The sequence below is a fragment of the Gymnodraco acuticeps genome, unplaced genomic scaffold (assembly GCF_902827175.1).
Source record: "Gymnodraco acuticeps unplaced genomic scaffold, fGymAcu1.1, whole genome shotgun sequence".
In the NCBI taxonomy this organism is placed as follows: Eukaryota; Metazoa; Chordata; class Actinopteri; order Perciformes; family Bathydraconidae; genus Gymnodraco; species Gymnodraco acuticeps.
In genome coordinates, this window is record NW_022989810.1 from 2,086,623 (window position 1) to 2,108,687 (window position 22,065).

The 22,065-nt window shown below is 38.5% G+C and overlaps 1 protein-coding gene across 1 annotated transcript in view; it reads left to right on the forward strand.

Moving 5' to 3' along the window:
- The first annotated feature begins 9,042 nt into the window (after positions 1 to 9,042).
- si:dkey-122a22.2 overlaps positions 9,043 to 22,065 on the forward strand; it is a 29,568-nt gene continuing 16,545 nt past the window's right edge. Inside the window, exons 1-7 of the mRNA XM_034228891.1 lie at positions 9,043 to 9,239; positions 9,838 to 10,000; positions 10,176 to 10,247; positions 10,732 to 10,808; positions 12,073 to 12,173; positions 18,519 to 18,635; positions 20,520 to 20,594. Coding sequence (XP_034084782.1) covers positions 9,180 to 9,239; positions 9,838 to 10,000; positions 10,176 to 10,247; positions 10,732 to 10,808; positions 12,073 to 12,173; positions 18,519 to 18,635; positions 20,520 to 20,594 — 665 coding nt within the window. The 5' untranslated portion in view covers positions 9,043 to 9,179. The remainder of the gene's footprint in view (positions 9,240 to 9,837; positions 10,001 to 10,175; positions 10,248 to 10,731; positions 10,809 to 12,072; positions 12,174 to 18,518; positions 18,636 to 20,519; positions 20,595 to 22,065) is intronic.

Sequence of the window (22,065 nt, forward strand, 5' to 3'; positions counted from 1 at the left end):
GGGCGTTTATTATAGGGGGCGTTTCTTAAAGGGTTATGAACCCCGCCCCCCACGTATTTCTTAAAGGTATATGACGCTCTGTTTCTCATTTATTTTAATGCTTTGAATGAATCATAAACGAACTTTGAAAAATAATAATTATAATAACTTTGCATAAAGAATGAAGAGTATACAACCCACAGAGAAGACAAATTCATAAATTGTAGGCATATCATTTTTTACTGTTTGTGCAGTGGTAGTAATTATTATTCAAATCAATCGTTTTATGGAAGATATTGCTGTATATCATTTAACAACACGAGTAGAGGTTTCTGTACACCTAAAATACTGAAGTTGAAGTTACTGTCCTGATGTGTATCATTCATTTGTTCATGTTGTGTCTGGTGGTAAGATTCATTAATTAATTAACGTATTTAATTATTTTTGAAACATTACAATACACATAAAATACTAAACATGAAATGTATAGTAGCCTACATACCAATACATTGTACAAAGGAAAATATACGGTACATACAAAGAGGAAAGTCTTCATTAAACATGAACATTTTATTGGGTGTTCTAATTCAGCAACCACAAAATATGTGCCCAGATTTAATTATCTCTAACTTCATCAACCAAAAGATACATTTTGATATTTAACACGACATACTCAGAAAGAAAAACACACTGTCTGCCTTATACAACTTTTGTTGGTCATCTTTGAATATCATCCAAGTTTTGTAGATGGACAATTTTGCTATTATTAGTATAAGGTTTACACTAGGCTATATATTTCACTATGGGGTGTGTTAAGACTCAGAATGATATTTGGCTATTTCTGTGTAAATTTCACTTTGAACAGAGACAAGATAAGGGCAGCAACTTGAGTTGACTGCTACAGTTTCAAATGTTCTCTTTAGTTCAGTTTCCATTGTCGCATAAGACTGATCCAGATCCTGAATGTTTTCCTATCTGACCATGGCTGTCCTCTGTCTCCTGCTATCTGTATATTTTGCGCAGTCTACAGTATCTCTGCTCACGCTGTTGCGTCGGCGTGTTCTCCTGCGTGTTGGTCATGTGTTGCACTGGAACCAGACACCGCAAAGACTTCAGCCGAGCACGTACGAACTGCGCATGCGTGAGTGGCAATAACTCTCCTTACCAGCAGGCGGCGGTAGTGTGTATTCATCGTTCAAAACAGGCAACAACCGGAAAACAGAGAAGAAGAACAGACTACGTGATATAAACAAACAACAAATAGCTGTGCGTTAGCTTCACCTTAGCATGTGTTATTTGCAGGTGTTTGTTGAGGTTTTATTATGACTGATTTTAGTAAGTAACGAAGTAACGCGTGTCGGGGCAATGCTAGTAACTGTAGTGTGATTACTGAATTATAAAAGTAGCGCGTTACACTACTCCGTTACCGAACTCTGAACATAAGTATGATTAAAACGAGCTACGCCATTACCCTCTCAACAACAAATAAATTATTATTATTAACAGACAGAACAGACGTGACTAGGAACTCTCAAGTAAACACGTGTTTAGTTTAAATAAAGCCTCTCATTTTTGGTATAGAGCTTTGAAATAGGGCTTTGAATTTGAAACATTAAGGCTTCTTCACAATTTCTGAACACACGATGGCAGCAGTTAATGCAGAAAAAAAAGAAAAGGCAAAGTAAAGCTGAGTCATTCACATCCCTAGAATGCGTGGGGGGCGGGGTTCATAACCCTTTAGGAAACGCCCCCTATAGGATCCGCCCCCTTTAGGATCCGCCTCCTTGCTGCGGTCTCAATAAGCGGGATGCAGCGAGGCAGTCATTATGGGGAAAAGAACACCCGACAGGCTGATCAGGGAACCCGACGCGAAGCGGAAGGATCTTGATGAGCCTGAAGGGTAAACACTAGGTTTCTCTGCTGTCGGAATGTCTCGCGATGTTTGTCAATTCTTAAAAAACAAAACACCATTTAATTTCGGGTTAAAATGTGTTGTAACTGCGTTACTGATAATTGTAACGGGTAGTATATTACCCAAATGTCATTAGTAATGCGTTACATTACTTCGTTACAGCAAAAAGTAATACATTACTGTAACTCCGTTACTTTTGCAATGCCTTACACCCAACACTGCTGGTTTCAGACAGAGGGTGAAAAGAGGTGCTGCAGCACAGGCAGTATGAGAAAAAATAAAGAGCTTTTTGAACATTAAAGCATGTAGACATGTCACACTACAAGTTCAAAATACAAATATGAACCTGAACATTTGAATAATCTGTCCAATTTAACATTTACGTAGTATGTTGTTGTGTATTGATGGTGATGTACATTCACGTTGGGCAGATGAGGCCTCAGGCCAGATGCAGTCCGGTGCTCCTATCTCTACCACATTGACAACACCAGGTTCTCCGTGCCCACTGTGTTGGAAACTACATTTCTCAAGTATAAATGAAGACTTGTTACAGTATTGATTGATGGTGCACTTCAGCAGCAAGGCTAAAATCGATGAGCGCTGCATGGAGTCTGAAGACAGAGGGCTGGAGACTGAAGCCTGTGATGCACCCTCCTGAACACCCCAGAGCTCACTCATAAATAAATGAGGGAGACAGTACATTTCCTGAGAAATAGCACGCTTTGAGGAGGAAGGGCTTCCGTACACCTTAGCACACTGAATCATCCATAGAATAGAAAAAAGCTCATTAAGCTATAAGTTATTCCTCACTCCACAGATACACGATAAAGTCCTGTTTTTCATGGAACAGAGAATCCATTCTTCAGGAATTAGTTAAAGAGGCACTTCATTGCAACAATAACATTTAGTGTGAGTGCTTGTGTGCTTGTGTGTGTAAGTATTATTCTCACACCCATCATAAAACGGTAAACAGTCTTGCAGAAATTAATTTGGCTTGATAGTTACTGAGAGCCGGTAATATAAATGTCTCATCTAATGAGTTTAAGGGAAATTACTTTAAAGGCGCAATGTTAAATAAATCTCAATGGAATAGTTCAAAACAAAACGTAAAGAACTTTAGGCCTCTTGGCGGGATACAATAGACCCACATCTTGGTGCAACAACATATTCAGTATTTTTTTATAAACAAAGTAATCTTATTGGGTTTAGTTTTGTGGTGAAGCTAGCTGTGTACAGTAGCAAGACATTGCCAGACAACGTTTTATGCTGTTGGTCAGGGATACGGTATTTTTGACATTTCCTTTCTATACATTTAGCATGACTCAACTCAAGGGTTGCACTATAGTAACAACAAAACGAAAGTCTTTGGCCATAGTAGCTCTGTGAGGAGTTATTTCAGCTAAATGCTAATATCAGCATGCCAATAGTTCACATAGCCAAAATATATACAGTATACTGTATGTGTATCAATTTGGGTTATTAGACAATTGGCCTCTTGCCTGTTTAAGACCAGCTTTATGCTTGCCAAACAGAATATCCACCCTTTCTATTTGGATGGACAAAAAACGTACTTTTAAACATTATGAAAGACAGGATTTAAACAGAAGACTGTGTGAACACGCTTAAACAAATCTGCTAGTGCAAAAATACATGGTATTTAAATATTTATATGCTTTGAATGTATTATATGTTCATCTTTGCAATCTTAAAACTCATTATACAAAAATAGATGAACCTACTAATATACTGTAGGTGCCGGATGACAAAAGACAGCAACTAAACAAACAGCAATTAACTTCAATTTAGCATTTTTAAAGCTACCATTTGTTCCTTTGGAGCTAATAACGGAATTCAGTGGCGAACCGTGTCTATCATAACTGGGCCTTCTGTAGACACACACACACCCTCTGCCGCCGCCTCAATCCACTGCTGGTTTATAGGGTCTGAAAGTTCATGATTGAAGCATCTGCATGTAAAATGTTTCATGCTAATTAGCAATTAACACTAAGTACAGCTGCTACTGATGGGATGGGAATGTCATCAGTTTTTCAGGTATGTGGTCCCAAACCAAGACAAATGAAAAAATATGCCAGATGTAATGGCGGTGGGTCATCAAAGTTGTTGTTAATTTAACATGGGGACATATGAATACCTATATACAGTACTGTATGGACGCCGATCAATTGTAAAAACACAACATTTTACCGCAAAGTACATGACAATCTATCCAATTGAGATTTTTTGGCCAAAGTGATGGAGGACTGAGGTGCCATCCTCAGTCGGAACTTCTGCATGAGATTTCCCTTTTAGCTGGTGCATTGACACATCATACCACCTTTCAGTCAGATGGATTTAATAAAGGCAAGACAACATATTGCGAGATATGAACGCCCCAGTGGGATTTGGCGATGGCCTTTGTTGATAGAGACAGCCCAGTGCGGAAATGTCACCCAGTTAACCTGCTCTATGTGACAAAGCCGATAAGACAAACAGGAAATGGCTTTTTATTCCCCTGCTATGCTATATCAATTACGATTTGATATTCATGTGCATATAGTAAAGTCTCCAGCGTGTGTTTGAATGCTTCGGTGTGATTTGATTTATTTGAGAAACCAATTTTCAGGGCTTGATATCAAGCAGAGAGCAAAATGGAGAAGCATCGCTTGGAAAAGAGCAAAAACTGCCAGGAAAAGCAGACACATGTGAGAAATGTCAAAATAATAGGTTATTATTTGCACTCAGACTCAGGCTCTGTTCTCCATTTTTCACTGGCTGTCCTATCCCATATGTGTTTTCAGGAAAAGTGCCCTGTAACCACAGATGAAATGCATTGTGTGCCGAATGTCAGGGCTGAGGGGGAAGAGGCAACACGTTAAAAATGGCTGCTGCCTCCAGACATGGCACAAATGGCAGAGATGATGTCAAGGTGACCTGGCACTGGAGGAATGGCTTTGCATCTCTGTGCAGCACCAGTGTGAAGATGTTACATGTGGCTTGCGGACAGATGCTCTATTAATGAGAATAATGTCTAATTAGAATAGCAGGGTGAACAAAGCACTTCACTAGCACTAGAACATTCTCTTCTTGTTCTAAAGGACACGGTAACATCTTGTTAATCCCAAACAAACAGAAACTACAACACTCTCATTTAATATCTAAAAGTATATGGAATATTAGTAGTATTTAAGAGATTACATGGGTTTAACGTTCTGATTGAAGGTCACTGTAAATACAACAGAACAGCAAATGCACTCCACATTCCTACCTTGATATTGTTGGGATTTTCTTTTCCATCTGAATTTGTTGCGAGAAAAATGTCTTGAATGGTTATTTCATAAAGAAAGCAATCACATAGAAGCATTACATGTCATACTGTATCTGACAATCTCAGGGTTGTCACTGCTGGATTGTGTGGTTTGATTTAGAGCTTTGTCAACAATCAGAGACGTGTAAAGCCCTGAACCCTGCACCATGTCCAGGGGCCAAATACCAACCTATAGCCTCGAAGTCAAGGACATCAAACAACATCAGAGTTTTATTTCCGTTACTGTAGCGATTCTTGTCACTAAAGGGCCAGTGTTTACTATTTAGGGGGACCTGTAGCCTGTTTGCTATCCTGGCTCCAAGATGGTGTAACAAACTCCCCATTGATATAAGGACTGCAGAAAGTCTACACATCTTCTGTCAGAGTGAAAACCCACCAGTTTCGACTGCACTTAGGCCAATCAACATTGCATAATGAGCTTAAACTAATAATCATGTTTTTGTTACCTTTGAATGATCCCTCGGTATCTACTGTAAGAAGGGAGCTCGTCCAATTTTCTGCACCGCCATGTTCTACGGTAGCTCAGGATGGACAAACAAAACACAGCTCTAGATTGAGTGGCGCAGTGATTACGTACTGTTGTAGGCCAACCCGAATTTTAGCATCGCAGGGGGTCAATCGATAAAAAGCAGTGAGATTTCCTTGTTGTATTTTGATATAATGCAGAAAATAAACTCTTTAGCCAACACAAGTTTAGGATACCTACACATTTTGTTCAGCAGGATAATTTCGACATACTAACACCACTTTGTGATTTTTGAAGTGTAAATGCAATCACCAGAAGAAAATAGAACCTTACAGTATAAACCAATTACATTCATGTTTTTGGCAGAAGTTTTTTGAGGATATCTCAAAAATACTTTCACTTACTGTGAAAGTCTCTCCCCATATTGCCATATTCGGGTGCCCAGAAGATTACAATAGATACAACTCGAGGCAATCAGATATTCTGGCTTTCATTTCGCTATTGGCAAGATGACTTCTTCTTATTCACTGGAAATCCCAAAAAGCTCCTTCCAATGCTCAGTGGCTCAGGGATGTTATTTATTTTCTAAAACTGGAGAAAATGTAATATTCTTTAATAGGCGAAAAACCTCTAGGTTTTAGACTAAGCACCTTTCCCTCTTTATTATATATTTAGTTTTTTTCTTTGTACTGTCTTGTTATTATTTATTTTTGTTTTGTCCTGTTAGTCTGTACAACACTCTCTTAAATGTTGGCTACATGGTCTGTTTTGGTTATAAATGTGGTTTAAATATTGTACGCCTTCAAGTCAAGGTCAACTACTGTATGTATGGCTTGTCAATTGATGTACAATAGCAGAGACTAAGCTGAACACTATTAGCTTTGAACTGTTGAACATTTGTAACTGTGGTTCCTATCAATGTACCAAATGTCTTTTCTATATGTCTTCAATACAAATATATACCAAAAAAAAATACTTGTGAAACTTGTGTCGGCAATATGACGTTTAGTAGTTTATATGTCTTGTTAGCAACAGCTTTTTTTATGAAACATAATGCTGAAGTGGAAAATCAATTGAAATATTTTATGTCGTTAAAAAAAAACATGAAATTCTCTCAAGCTTGTGCTAACCCAGCCCTCATTTTAGGTTTCTAACCAAAATCATGTTAAATCTTTAAACTTGTACCTGTAGGCAACTGTTGTTTTCCAGCACGCTTTTAAAAGTGCGTTAACAAGTCGTTGCCTGAATTTTGTTGCTCCTAAAGTTATTTTAATGTGATATCAGTAAGGCATCGTGCCAGACAATGCCACAACATTACCACGACATTACCACTCTTTTGCCCTGGCTGGTTTGTCACTACCGTGTTGCAGAGGCTGTGGTAACCGGAAGGGTGTGTAGTTGGTTGCAATCTATTATGCTACCAAATCCTGCACACTGTCGCTTTAAGTCCAAATCTTTGATGGAATGAGGTGTATTAGATTTCCCAGAGGAGGCAGATAGTCGAAGAAGCTGCAGTCCAGACTGACAGACCACAAAGGAGTCAAGAGGCTGAGTGACTTGCTGTTAGAAATAGCATTTACTGTATATTGAAGCCACAGTTTCCTGATGAGACCGTCGTGCTCTCAGTCCTAATTATGTGGAGCTGGAACAGAAGCACGGGGCAGAAAGGGCTATGGGAAAATTAGCTTTAATCAACCCTGGATGCCCTGTAACAAAAACAAAGCACGCACACATACACAAACAGCCTGTCTGACAGCGAGTCAATACCTGACATTCATAATTTCAGTCCAGGCGGGATTTTTAATTACTGCAATGAATTCTCTATGGCTCCAGTCACCTGCTATCTAAACAGGGTTTATTGTTGAGGTTTTGCTTTGTCTAGACAATATTTCATGGATAAATAGTCAGGGTGGGTCTGGCTTTGTTCTGCCTTTGGTGAATATAAAGCATATGTATACAAACAAATACAGCCACTGGTCCAGGACTTCTGAGTGAGAACAAAAAGAAAGCATTTTTTAATGAAATGTTTCCGTAAAACCGTTTAGCTGTATTATGTCTCCCTGGTGACTGAAATGTGCAAGATGATTAGAGACATGGAGCACAGCCAATGTGCAGGCCCAATTCACCACCAATGCTGTGTGCAAGTCCATGTGAGTGATGCAGAATACATCAGTATGGATGTCACAGTTCCTGAATGACGCAAACCAGCACTCTTTGGCGCGCCACACATGTATTACTGCATACAAACAGCAATTTGCATATATTACTTGCCTTGGAAGCAGCTCTCCTGCTCACCATTAACACATTATTACACATGATGACTGTTTGATGGCTGTTCTAAGAAAAGTAGAGGGCAAGCAATCACAGTTCCAATTTCTGATACCTTCATCTAATTGGTTATATTAAAATGCAGTCTGTTTTCAATATGTTTAGTCATGACCTCTGGTTTATATCATGGCCTTAATTCATTTGAGTGTGTGAGATGTTTAAACAAAGTCTGAAATTAGATTGAATGTAAATCCTGCTGCTTGCTGTTTGATGCAATGCATTATGATGGAGACAATAGGGTGGGTTTGTGGGATACAGGGACCCCTGCAGGCCAGCTGTTACACTATAACCATGAATTAGCGTCCTAGGCAAATAAAGTTATTTAATCAAATATTGATTTATTCATGTTAAAAATCTAGTATAAATGAACATACAAACAATTATGTTTGGCCTTTCTTTTCAAAATGTTTTTATTCATTTTCTTGTTCAACACAGAATTCCCACAGATGGGCCGAAACAGTATCACAATGCAGTGAGTTGTGCAAACATGTATCATTACATTCAACAAGTAAAGACATTTTATAGAAAATAAAAACACTACTGTATGTTTGGCCTTTCAACGTAGCCTAATAAGCTATGAGAATGTAAAAACAAACATGCCGTTTCAATAACAAAAAAGTATTAAAAAAACACATAAATGATCATAAAGACAAAATAAAATATAATGAGAAAACATTTGGCGAAATAAATCTTAATAAAAAATACCTGTATTTATTTTAGCCACTAAGATGCTTTCCTATTTGTTATACAGTAAAACGTAACTTCAATAATATCTAAAATAATCTACATATTCAATAAAAAATATGAAAATGACATTTGCCTAATAAGATATATAGGTGAACATCACATTCAAAATAAGTTAGTAAGATGTTTTAACATTTAATAATAATTGCATGTGTGCACAATGTATAGTATTGGGCTTATGAGCTGTTTATTTAAGTTTGACAGTAGAAATTGACAGTCAATGTAAGTATTCATGAATAATTACAAAGATGCACTGAAAATGGGAGAGTACATACCGGTCAAAAGGTGCTGTGGTATCTGGACGGCACAACGCGCAAGGGGAAGTTTGTCTCGTGTCGGCTTCTGTACTTACACTTCCAACCAGGAAGTCGCTACAATTTCATTCATTCTCTACAGTTTGTGTAATTTTTACACTTTCTTTCAAAATGCGTAAAAGAACCGAGGCTCAAACATCCAACAATGAACCGGTCAATGCTGATAGAAAGGTAATGCAACGTAGACGAGGGCTAGTTTTCTGATAGCTCCTGTGCATGTGACAGGAGATGACTGTTGCTAACATGCTAACATTAGCTGACTTACTCCAAAAGCTAATATTTAATCTGTTCAGATCCAATGCTGTCCTGCAAACCGTTTTCCTGCTCTCATACTGATGTTGCAGTACAAGCTTTATCTTTAATATAACGCTATCTTTAGTATTCACCAGTGTCCCCTAAAGAGCAGCTAAACCAAATCCCCCTTAAAAAAACTGCGATTTTAAAACGTCTTTGCGTATTTGCATTATACACACATCAACACATTGTTCATTCTGTATTTTAAACGAATCATTAGCGACACTTCTATAATTCGGCACGCTTTTAAACAATAGAATAACGGCAATATTTGCCTATTATGGACAAATCGTCCAGTCAACACACTGTAGTTTACCCTATTGTCCTTAATTAACCTTTGGGTTTTGCTTACAAGCATCTGTGTTATTGCAGTAGCCTGCTAAATTTGGTAACAGAAATGTCATCAATTAAGTTTACATGTTATATATGAAGATAAGATGTATGTTTGTCAAATGTTCTTCTCTTCATAAACCAGGATCCCGTTCAGAGACTGCCCAGCCAGGCTAAAGCTGAAGGCAGGGTGTCTTACCGCTCTGTGCTGACGACCATTGGAAAGTGTTTACTGGTGATCATCTTCATCCCTCCGTTCCTCAACTATGCATCTCTGCAGAGGGAAGGACAGGTGCTCCTGCCTAAAGGTTGTCCTATCAAAAGCTAACTCAGTCTTTTCTTCTTTCAGTTTGATTTAAATGAACCTGTAAACAATATAACCTCCATTTGGATATGTCATTATGTTTTCTATTGTTCTCAAAGCCAATCGAGACACTTTCTGTGATGCCTAATCTTTTTTTCTTTTTTCCCTCTTGCTTCCAGATGGCCAGATGGTTGATGTTGGTTTGGGTCAAAATATGCATCTGTTGTGTAAAGGAAAAGGACAACCAGTTGGTAATATATTAATATGTCCTATAACAATATTTTAAATGAAAAACTCTCTGCATAAAATGTATTTAAATAAACTTATATTTAACTGGCTGTAGTCCTGTAGTGTGTTATTTGGAACTGTTCATGCACAATCAAACTGGAATATTGAGTTGGTGTTGTTAGGAGAAATCACGTATATGTCATAGTTGAGTCACTATGTTTTGTGTCAATTCATTTTTTAATATATATTACAATCATTGTTGTTATTATTATTATTATTTATGTGGTACAATTCTTCCATGTTTTGTGCTTGAGGACCCTTCTCAATGGGATGTTTCATCTCAAAGGTTAAACCCTCTAATTGCATTTTGGAATAAATGTTATGGTCTGGTTTTCATTCAGGTTAAGAAACATTAATTAATATAGTCACACAGGATTTTATGTCTGTGATGTTTATTTTTGTCTCTATGCTTAGCCCACTCTAACGACTTTGTTTTTCTTTCTTTAGTTGTACTTGATGCACCAACAGGAATGTCCTCAGACGTTTGGTTGCATGTCCAGGAAAGTGTGGCCTCACTAACAATGGTGAGGAAATTACACAACTTCTGTGGACTGTCGATTGGCTGTATATTGAAATTATTTTCCAAAACATGATATCTTAATTATTTTTTTACTTTTTCAAAGGGATGATTGTTTTGAAGTGGGTGACTTACTGATCCATAGGCAGTGTTTTGCCTACAGTAGATGGCGGACACTGCTCAGTTCCGAGAATAAGACAGACAGTGCCAGCATGGAAGCAAAACAAAGTACTGCTCAAGTGAACATTATATTAAAAGCAGTTTGAAAATGTTACCTTGCTGTTAGACAGTTATTTCCTATTGGAAAACTTAAGCTTTTATCTAGCTTTTGTTATTTTTCCTCACAGAACGCTTGTTGGCTTTCTGGTTAAATGCTTCCTTTTATATTTTGTGACTTTGGTTAGGTTATACTTAACACAAACAAACTAAACAATCAAGGCAGTGGTAGACCTTAAACCTCCTTGTTCTTCAAGGTAAAATCAAGGTTTTTTTGTCAATAGGGTGAGCAGAGATGTAAATAACTGCTTCCCTATCAGAAAGGTATCTCTCACATTAATTGTAGAGGGGTGAATTATGCAGGCGGATTATTTACACTACATATAGCGCACTCTCGTTTGACTTTTAATCTTTCTTTTAGAGGGCTAAATATGTTTTGCTGCTGCCCCATCAACTTTAGTTCAGTGCTTTGCTTCTGTGCCTGTAACCCTCTCTGTTTCTGGGGGCATGCGAACTGCCATATGCTGTATGTAATACACTGACTATCTCTGACAGCTCCACTTCAAAAATTCCAAACAATCCCTTTAAAACGAATGGTAACCGAGCAATATACTGTACCTCAGATGAATGTATCTTACACAGGGGACATTCAGTCACTGACATTGGTTTTGCCTTTGATCAAGGAAATCCGCTGTGGTGAAGTTGTCTTATCAGTTACTGCTAATGCTGGCACATTGTTTGTCGCCAGGGTTATGTGGAGACAGTCCTTTAGGTGGCTCGGCCATGTCCTCTTTGCTCAGCAAGGACTCAGTACAGCAGAAAGTCGGGGCTGACAGCCTGCCCCATGTTGTTTGTCTGAAATGTGACTCAAATGAGGTCAGAGGCTTATTGGGGAAAGGCCTAGATACAACTAAACCATATACACAGTTAGAAAAACAAACTTACTGTTTACAGCACTTCCTATTTTTCAGTGTTTACAGCATCTCATGTGTATGTAGAGCTTGTGTTTTTTTTTTTTTAAATATCCCTATAAACCTGTTTGTCACACTGCTCAGGTCTGTACCTATGACAGAATGGGACTGGGCTTCAGCAAGCGGCAGATGCAGAATGAAACGACAGGAACTGAAAAAGTTTGGGGGTTGTCAACAACGGGGCGGTGAGTGGTCTACTTCAGTTTCGTGGCAATCATTTTGAGTTTCACACAAAAGGTTTTCTGCTTTACTCAAAGCCTTCATTGGAAACATAATGTTGTCGGTTCTTTTATTGCCCTGAAGTGGATTCTGAATGAGTGAGTGGGCTGTTTTAAACCTGCAGGGCCTCTGCCCCACTCATCTGTTGCTGAGTGTATTACATTAATTTGTGGATATTTTGAGTGAGATGTAGGCCAAATACACAGTAGTGTAGTGTGTGCTGCGGCTGATTAATGCTTATTGGGCTTTTTGTTATGGCTGTGTCAGTTTTTATACACTGTAGCTCAACGGTACTGCGTGAGACAATTTACATGCATGTGTGAACATATTTGAATATTAACACTGAACTTCCCTGACTTTAGTTTTTGCTTTTAGCCTTTCAAACTGTTTTATATACAAAAGGATTGCGCACAATATTTTGAGATAATCAAATGATGTGACGTTTATGATGCACTCTGGAGTTTCTAAGTGCGAAGCTAACTTAGCACACACTCCTGGCACGAGATGCTAAATTGGCTAGCTTGCCATTTGGAAATTACTGTATCAGCTAATGTTGAAAAGCAACCAATGAATGCAGTGTAGCTAAGGCTCTTACCTAAATCTGCTTCCTCTTTAACAAGCAAAATACTATCTGGGAAGATACTGTGTGTTAGTTAGCTGGCTGAGTAGATTTGTTAGCTGGCTGAGTAGATTTGTTAGCTGGCTGAGTAGATTTGTTAGTTGGCTAACTGAGTTGATATGTTAGTTGGCTAGCTTGCCAAATTATTCCACCATCTAGCTAGCTTAATGATAAGAACTTGAGAACTATGACCAGCAGTGTTGATTTTTTCACAGGGTAAATGTAAAAGGGCAATATTCAATAGAGGCTACCTTCACATACAGTATATCAACCCAGTCTCACGGCATTTCGTGTTCACCAACACGATTTTTAATCTATTGATTCGTGTTCACCAACACGATTTGCCCCTTTTTTTCGTGTTACACAGCACGATTTTAAAAGCAATGTATTTCTACTGCCTGCAGCACGTCTTTTTCTCCGGTCGGGTCGAGGAAGACCGGAAGCTGTGTGGTTCATAAAAACATGTTCTTACTCAATATCAAGCCACAGTTATTGCTTTTATTTTAAATCGTATAATTTCTGACTTTTTTTGCCGTCTGTGTGGAAAATAAATGGGGCTCAGAGCCTCAGGATACTGAAATCTGTATTTTTTAAATCTTTTTTTCCTTCTAATTTGTTATTCTTTTCAAAATAACACACTGTTATTTACTCACCAATAACACACAATTATCCTTGCTTTTATTTATTGGTTTGATTCCATAATCTCGGGCTTTTTTGGCGTCCGTCAGGAACTGAATTTCAAAATAAAAATAACCGGAAACCGACGTAGGCATTTTGAGCAATTACCCAAGATCCTCAGCTATGGTTTTAAGCTCGCTTATTGGATGTTTTAGCCGCAATGCATGCTGGGATTTGGTGTTTATATGATATGAAATCCGGAAAACATTTTAAAAGAATAAAATAATACTTAATTCCGAGCGCTCTTGCTTTTCTCTTTGAAAGTCATCACATAACGGCATTGTAATACACGGTTCGGCTGCATTGTATATTACAGATCTGCCGTAGTTCTTTATTTATAGAGCCCTGATGAGAAGACCTTTGGAAAAACTGAAGAAATGCCGCCGAAACTGAATACTTGACGTGGATCATAAATATATTCAAAAATTAAACAACATCTTCAATTTCTCTTCACACAATACGTCTCCTTGCAGTATCAACACTAATTCGGCTGACTTTTACATTTGATCTAATTCATAGATAGGTTATATTTACACCATAACGGTGCACAGCTGATATAAAAGGACTAGTTTTTAAAGATATTACTGATTTTCTTTGAATGTAAGAATGTAAATACTGAGTCTGAAAGTAGTATAGCAATATGCTGTAAAATTATGTGAAAGCATGCATAAAACTACACATTTTCAGATGTTGTAAGAAAACAAAAGTGTCCTACACTAATAATACAAAGTTATTATGGCTGTGTGTACCTTGTGTGCACCGCCTAGTGGTTAAAGCACGTTATTGAATTATTGTTTTATTTGATTAAAAAAATATTAAGAGTACATACTTTCATAGGGGGAAAGTATAAATATAGAATATAAAAAATCAAGAAGATACTATAAGTGATCTCTACAATAAAACAGTTTAGTGCAGAATGTACAAAGATATTAATAGGAGGAGGTGCAAAACAGAAAAACGAATTAACCTTTATTTAAACATTAAATAACAGATTAAGGTCTTCTTTTAAATAATAAAAAAACTTTGGGGGTATCTATCTACAGATAAATATTAAGCCTGACAAAGTACTTAACGTCTAATATATTGCTTTCCTGCAATGTTAACTATGTTGAAGCACTTATTTTTAACTGATATTATACATATTAATTATACTCTTATGTATGTAGATAGAAAAAGAAATGTGCAGAATATGACAGTTTAATGGTGGCGGTACACACATATTGATAGATGTCTTGTAATGCACTGTTGAGGAACCTGTGACCCAAGTGTTTCATTCATTGCATAACTACACCGTAGTTGTGTATATGATATGTCAATACACCTTTAAAAATCTTGAAAGGGATGTGCAAAATAGCCATAATATACATATATATATATATATATAGTCTGGCGTGGTTTCGTTCCATTTCACACAGCTGTTTGACGCTCTGCGTAACCTTACGGGGACTGTAGTCCTAAACGATAGCTGGGGATTATGGGTAGTGTAGTGTCTTCGGCCATCCTAAACTCAGAAATGTTGACAATCGCAATGATGCTCGAAATGTCCCTTATAGGCCTACGTCTGTTTCCGGTTATTTTTATTTTGAAATTCAGTTCCTGACGGACGCCAAAAAAGCCCGAGATTATGGAATTAAACCAATAAATAAAAGCAAGGATAATTGTGTGTTATTGGTGAGTAAATAACAGTGTGTTATTTTGAAAAGAATATCGAATTAGAAGGAAAAAAATATTTAAAAATACAGATTTCCGTATTCTGAGGCTCTGAGCCCCATTTATTTTCCTCACAGATGGCAACAAAAGTCCGAAATTATACGATTTCAAATAAAAGCAATAACTGTGGCTTGATATTGAGTAAGAACATGTTTTTATGAACCACACAGCTTCCGGTCTTCCTCGACCCGACCGGAGAAAAAGACGTGCTGCAGGCAGTAGAAATACATTGCTTTTAAAATCGTGCTGTGCAACACGAAAAAAAGGGGCTAATCGTGTTGGTGAACACGAATCAATAGATTAAAAATCGTGTTGGTGAACACGAAATGCCGTGAGACTGGGTTGAGTATATACAGTGGGGCAAAAAAGTATTTAGTCAGCCACCAATTGTGCAAGTTCTCCCACTTAAAAATATGAGAGGCCTGTCATTTTCATCCTAGGTATACCTCAACTATGAAAAAAAAAATCCAGAAAATCACTGTCTGATTTTTAAAGAATTTATTTGCAAATTATGGTGGAAAATAAGTATTTGGTCAATAACAAAAGTTCATCTTAATACTTTGTTATATACCCTTTGTTGGCAATGACAGAGGTCAAACGTTTTCTGTAAGTCTTCACAAGGTTTTCACACACTGTTGCTGGTATTTTGGCCCATTCCTCCATGCAGATCTCCTCTAGAGCAGTGATGTTTTGGGGCTGTCGCTGGGCAACACAGACTTTCAACTCCCTCCAAAGATTTTCTATGGGGTTGAGATCTGGAGACTGGCTAGGCCACTCCAGGACCTTGAAATGCTTCTTACGAAGCCACTCCTTCGTTGCCCGGGCGGTGTGTTTGGGATCATTGTCATGCTGAAAGACCCAGCCACGTTTCATCTTCAATGCCCTTGCTGATGGAAGGAGGTTGTCACTCAAAATCTCACGATACATGGCCCCATTCATTCTTTCCTTTACACGGATCAGTCGTCCTGGTCCCTTTGCAGAAAAACAGCCCCAAAGCATGATGTTTCCACCCCCATGTTTCACAGTAGGTATGGTGTTCTTTGGATGCAACTCAGCATTCTTTCTCCTCCAAACACGTCTAGTTGAGTTTTTACCAAAAAGTTCTATTTTGGTTTCATCTGACCATATGACATTCTCCCAATCCTCTTCTGGATCATCTAAATGCTCTCTATCAAACTTCAGACGGGCCTGGACATGTACTGGCTTAAGCAGGGGGACACGTCTGGCACTGCAGGATTTGAGTCCCTGGTGGCGTAGTGTGTTACTGATTGTAGCCTTTGTTACTTTGGTCCCAGCTCTCTGCAGGTCGTTGACTAGGTCCCCCCGTGTGGTTCTGGGATTTTTGCTCACCGTTCTTGTGATCATTTTGACCCCACGGGGTGAGATCTTGCGTGGAGCCCCAGATTGTGGGAGATTATCAGTGGTCTTGTATGTCTTCCATTTTCTAATAATTGCTCCCACAGTTGATTTCTTCACACCAAGCTGCTTACCTATTGCAGATTCAGTCTTCCCAGCCTGGTGCAGGTCTACATTTTTGTTTCTGGTGTCCTTTGATAGCTCTTTGGTCATGGCCATAGTGGAGTTTGGAGTGTGACTGTTTGAGGTTGTGGACAGGTGTCTTTTATACTGATAACGAGTTCAAACAGGTGTCATTAATACAGTTAACGAGTGGAGGACAGAGGAGGCTCTTAAAGAAGAAGTTACAGGTCTGTGAGAGCCAGAAATCTTGTTTGTTTGTAGGTGACCAAATACTTATTTTACCGAGGAATTTACCAATTAATTCATTAAAAATCCTACAATGTGATTTCCTGGATTCTTTCCCCCCATTCTGTCTCTCACAGTTGAAGTGTACCTAGGATGAAAATGACAGGCCTCTCATCTTTTTAAGTGGGAGAACTTGCACAATTGGTGGCTGACTAAATACTTTTTTGCCCCACTGTACTATAAACTGTGCTTATCTTTGACCAGTCACACTGCATTTTCGCTTGGTATTCCTCCCAACATTGTTAACACAAATCAACATTTGTAATTTGGAAATAAGCATACAGAACCACACCATAAACGAAAGTAGTCAATTATTTTCAAGTTTTTGTTAATGGAGACATGCAATATTGATAACCAATTTTTCATCTTTTTCAACAAATGTGTTTTGCAAAACACATTTTAAAATTCTGATTTAGTTTGGTAAAGGGTTTTAAGGTCAGTTGAGACAAATGCAGCACACAAACCAAGACACTCTCTACAAAGCAGTACAAAGCAAAGGTGTATCATTAACTCCCACTACATTTTTCACTAAGCACCATAGCTTACTTACCCCAAGATACCGTAGATGCAATTAGCTGTAGACATTTCTTGCTTGATGAATGTCTGAGACAATTAATACATTTTCCAAATAGTGGCATAATAATATTCTTTGAATAGAGCGATCGTTTCAGCAATGTTCCGTGGATCAAATTGATTTATTCAGCACTAAATCTTTAAGATTCAGGGTAAATGTGACTTTTAAGATAATAACGTAATCACAGTGCACACTACAGTGTAGTAAAACAGATAGAAGTTCAGTTTTTGTATTATTGACAACTGTTTAAATATAATCCACTGGGAATCAATATTTTTTTGATGAAGTTACTTTTTTGGACATAGACTGATGCAGGGACACCTCCTGTCTTCCTTTGTTGAAAACACCCCTCCTGGCCTTCCCTGTATCACACCGCAGTGGGATTGGTTGATAATCATCTAGCCTTTGACACCCTAACGCATTTATCGAGCTTTAAATCTCCCTAAAGTAAGAGCGTTGGCATCTGGCCCAGGAAACAGGCGGCCGACCATTTCAGATGCAAGCAATCAATTTCCCAGAATTCAATATCTCAAGGAGTTTGATGCCTACCTAACCTTAACCCTGGGAGTCTTGTGAAAACTCCTCATTTCAGTGTGACACCTCAGGTTTGATTTATTAGCACAACCAACGCAGGACAGCAGATGGCTTTCTGAGAGGAACTGCATCATGCAATGATGACGCTCCCTGGGATGATATACGTTTCCTGGTGATTGCTTCTCCTGCCGGTTGCATTACAAATAGGCCAGCAGTCCCCTCCTTCATGCTGTCATTTGGATTTAAGCACGGCTGTTTTGTTGTGTAATATTTTCTTCCCTCTTAGGCTATTCTTGCTTTTGTAATTGCGACTCTGTTAACGAGCAGATTAGAAATTAATAAAATGAATAGCGAGCCCTAGTCCCACCTCACTGAATACATAAACATTGTGGCCCAGTTTGCAGCTGAGCGATGAGTGTTGTTGTCCTACAGGATGGTGGATGATCTGCACCGACTCCTGCAGGCTGCTGGGATCGCCAAGCCCTTCATCCTGGTGGGCTCCGAGCTGGGAGCGCTCAATGGAAGGTTCTTCACCCACATTCATGATGTGTAAGTATTGTATAGACATTTATACATAAATGTCGGTTTGCTTTTCATGAAGGGTACTACTTGGCTTGTTAAAATGAATATCAGAAGAAGCTATTTTATTATAAGTATCATAGTATGAATTCCCCATCTTTATGAAAGTGCAGTTCTAAATGGCTGAAATACTATTTTGATATCAAAAAAGGTTTGGGTAATCCAGTTTAAAATGATTAAATAGCTGTTAAAAATGAAACTGCCTATTTCAAATAATGTATTCTTCAGGCAGCTGTAATGCATTTCAATTTTTTTATTTGGTAAGTAGCATACCAAGCAACAACACAAAAGATAGTAGCCATTTTGCAATAATGAATATGTATTGGTTTATTCAATGGGGACGGTGCACATTAGTAAACATTGTTGTTAATGCAAAGTCAGTCAAAATGGCAATGTTTAATTTGTTTGGTCAATATGCTCTGCAAAATACACTTTAAAATTCTCCTACTAAATATGTTGTTCTTTGAAAAATAAATTGTTTTTGTTCTCAAACAGCTGGGCAGTAGTTTATCAACTGTAGTAAGTAAAGTGAGAAATAGTGTCATTTTCTCATAGACTTCTATGCAATTACACTTATTTTTGCAACCCCTGGCCCCATGACGATTCGACATAATCTTCACTTTTCAGAAACATAGGTTGGAGCTTGTTAAGTCTTTCAATTTGATTTGTGGATAATATCAAAATAACAAATATTACCAGACTTATTCTTATCTTCAGTTTTAACAAATGTTTGATAAAATGTCACACATGTCATCGTAAAACCACTTTACAGTAGATCATATACTATAAAAGGAGTATATTTTGCAAGTATGGCATGCAGTTCCTCCCAAAGTCGCACTTAACAAAATATATTCCAGTTTCCATTCCCATCATTCCCCATAACTCATCCATCTCAGAGTCAACGCAGTGATTAACGGACTACCATCCCGTACCAGGGATGAAAGATTTAGTATTTAATCAGGCACGATGTTGCCGCCGTTAAGGGAGAAAATTAAGTGAGTGGATGACACCTCTCCGAATGGAAATATTGCCCAAGGATCTGGTGTGTGTGGTCATCAGTGTGTGAGGACGGAGGGATCTACAGGAAGACAGAGGGGATGATACCATCCATCTCAGGCCCCATTTACACGGGAACGCAAACAAATCGAATTAGTTATCAAAAAAGTCTTCCGTTCACATGGATACGGCTCAATAAACGTGTCCCTTCACATGAGACCGCTCGACCCGCTGGAGTACATATAGTACATATAGTAGTACATATGCCGGGCCTGTAAGTGGCGCTGTACTTCCGACCACAAAATACACAAAAAGCAGCGAAGAAGACCCCCGAGCATGGTTGCCATGGTTGCCTGGTTGCCCTTCTGTTTATGCCCCGCGGTAGATTTAGCAACATTTAGTTCATGTAGTTCTCCATGTCCACTTGTTACTGATGGTTGTGGTAGAGGAGCTGTAGATGTTGCACTAACATCTGTAGCAGCTACTGACCATGCTACAGCAGTGAGCAGCAGAGGTGGGGCTATGGCTTCATCGTTATCAGGAAAATGATCGTATAGGACGTACACACGGAGCCGTTTGGCCCCCCCCAGAGCGTTCCGTCCGCAGATCTATCTACCTTGGGACCCGTTATCATTTTAGGGGTCCGTTTCCGCGGTTCCGTTACGGCCTCGTGCTATTTACACGGGAACGAAACGGGTTGTATCTGCTACTTTTCTCTTTCGTATAGCCCGTTTCGTTCCCGTGTAAACAGCACCTCACACTCATTACAGCCTGGGCCGGGAGGGTAAAGTGGACAGGGTCAATGAGTCTTACTTCATCTGAGTGTGTGTGTGTGTGTGTCCTCTCTTTGTCCCCCAGGCAAGTGTCAGACCTGGTGCTGATTGATCCCATCCCAGAGGACGTTTTTGAGGACGACCAATGGAAAGAGTACTGGTGAGTTTATAGCTGGGGCGTAAGGAGGGGAGAACTATTGAAAAAAAAGGGTCAAAGAGCAGAGGATATAAAAAGAGAAGATGGAGAGATGTTAAAGAAGCATAACTAGGTAGGGATATGGAAAAGAAGATTGAGAAAAGAGGAGTGTGAAAAAAGAGCAGCCAGGACGATAAGGAGCTCTGAAGGGCAGAGAGGGGCAGATAAAAAGCGAGAAGCAGGGAAGAAGAAAAAAGAAAAGGGGATTAGGATGAGGCAGGGAACATTTCACAAGTGAAGCTCCAGACTCTTCCCTTATTGGTCGGGAGAAGAGTTGATTATCTTTGCAGGGTGGGGCTCATTAGCATGATTAATTGGAGGCCAAAGATCCTCATTAGCTGATTTAGCACGAAACAGATGAGCGGGGGTGGTGATGGTGGTCTGCCCTGACTGACAGGAAGTGTAATAACACTGCTTTAATCCTCCAGCCGAGATATACATGTCAAGTGGTAGTCATTGTCTCACCATATATCTCATTAAGCATGAAATATCATGAGGGGGTCAGGTTGTTCTAAGGAGGAGGAATGTGTCAATTATGCAACACTAACAGTGTCTCGGATTGTTAACAAGGAAAGCATGTCATGTTGTGTAATCCTTAAAAGGTGTTTCACTGCTGTAGAGGCTGTAATTAATCAGATATATCATTTAGTAAACTGTGCTTTTAGATGTTGATGACAGCCTAGCAGCGACGGCTACATAATAAGCAAATCTTTGGAGTGATCTCAAGTGTTTTTATTTTTTATTTGCACATCAAAAGCTTTTATGCTCAGTGTCACTTGAAATAAAAAAAAATTCTGTCAAGAATTACAAAAACAATTTTGCACTGAAAGAAATAAGGGAAAACCCAGTCACGCAACAAATAATAATTATTCCTCCCAATTAAATATAACAAATATATCATTTTGTCCATTGAATTACATTACAGGCAGTTTGTTGCTCCTCACGTGTGACTTTGGCCTCATTGCTGTAAGTCCTGCGCCTGTATGTAAACAGCACAATAATGGATAGAAGTAGGGCAAACTCAAACATGTTTTCTGTGCAGTATAACTCAGTTGTAATGCCATTAATCAGGAAAACTAAAAAACTAAAATGTTTAAATATTTTATAAATGTGTCGCACAATTACTAAAGAGGATTTATTTAGTCCCTCTTCAAATCAGAGATTATTATTTAAAAAAAAAAAAAAAAAATTGATCTACAAATCTACTACTCTCTGTCATACCTTAACGAAATAATTGTGTTAAATACATTCCTTTTTTTATTTGCATTTACATTAATTGTCACAAAGATATGAACCTGATTTATTTTTCTCAGTCATTTTTGCCATTCCATTTACTTCCTGACATCACTATGTTACACTCCCGCCTCTATTGGCTATCGCTCCAACACATTATATGTTATATGTTAAGGGGCGGGACATTTATGTCACATCTCTA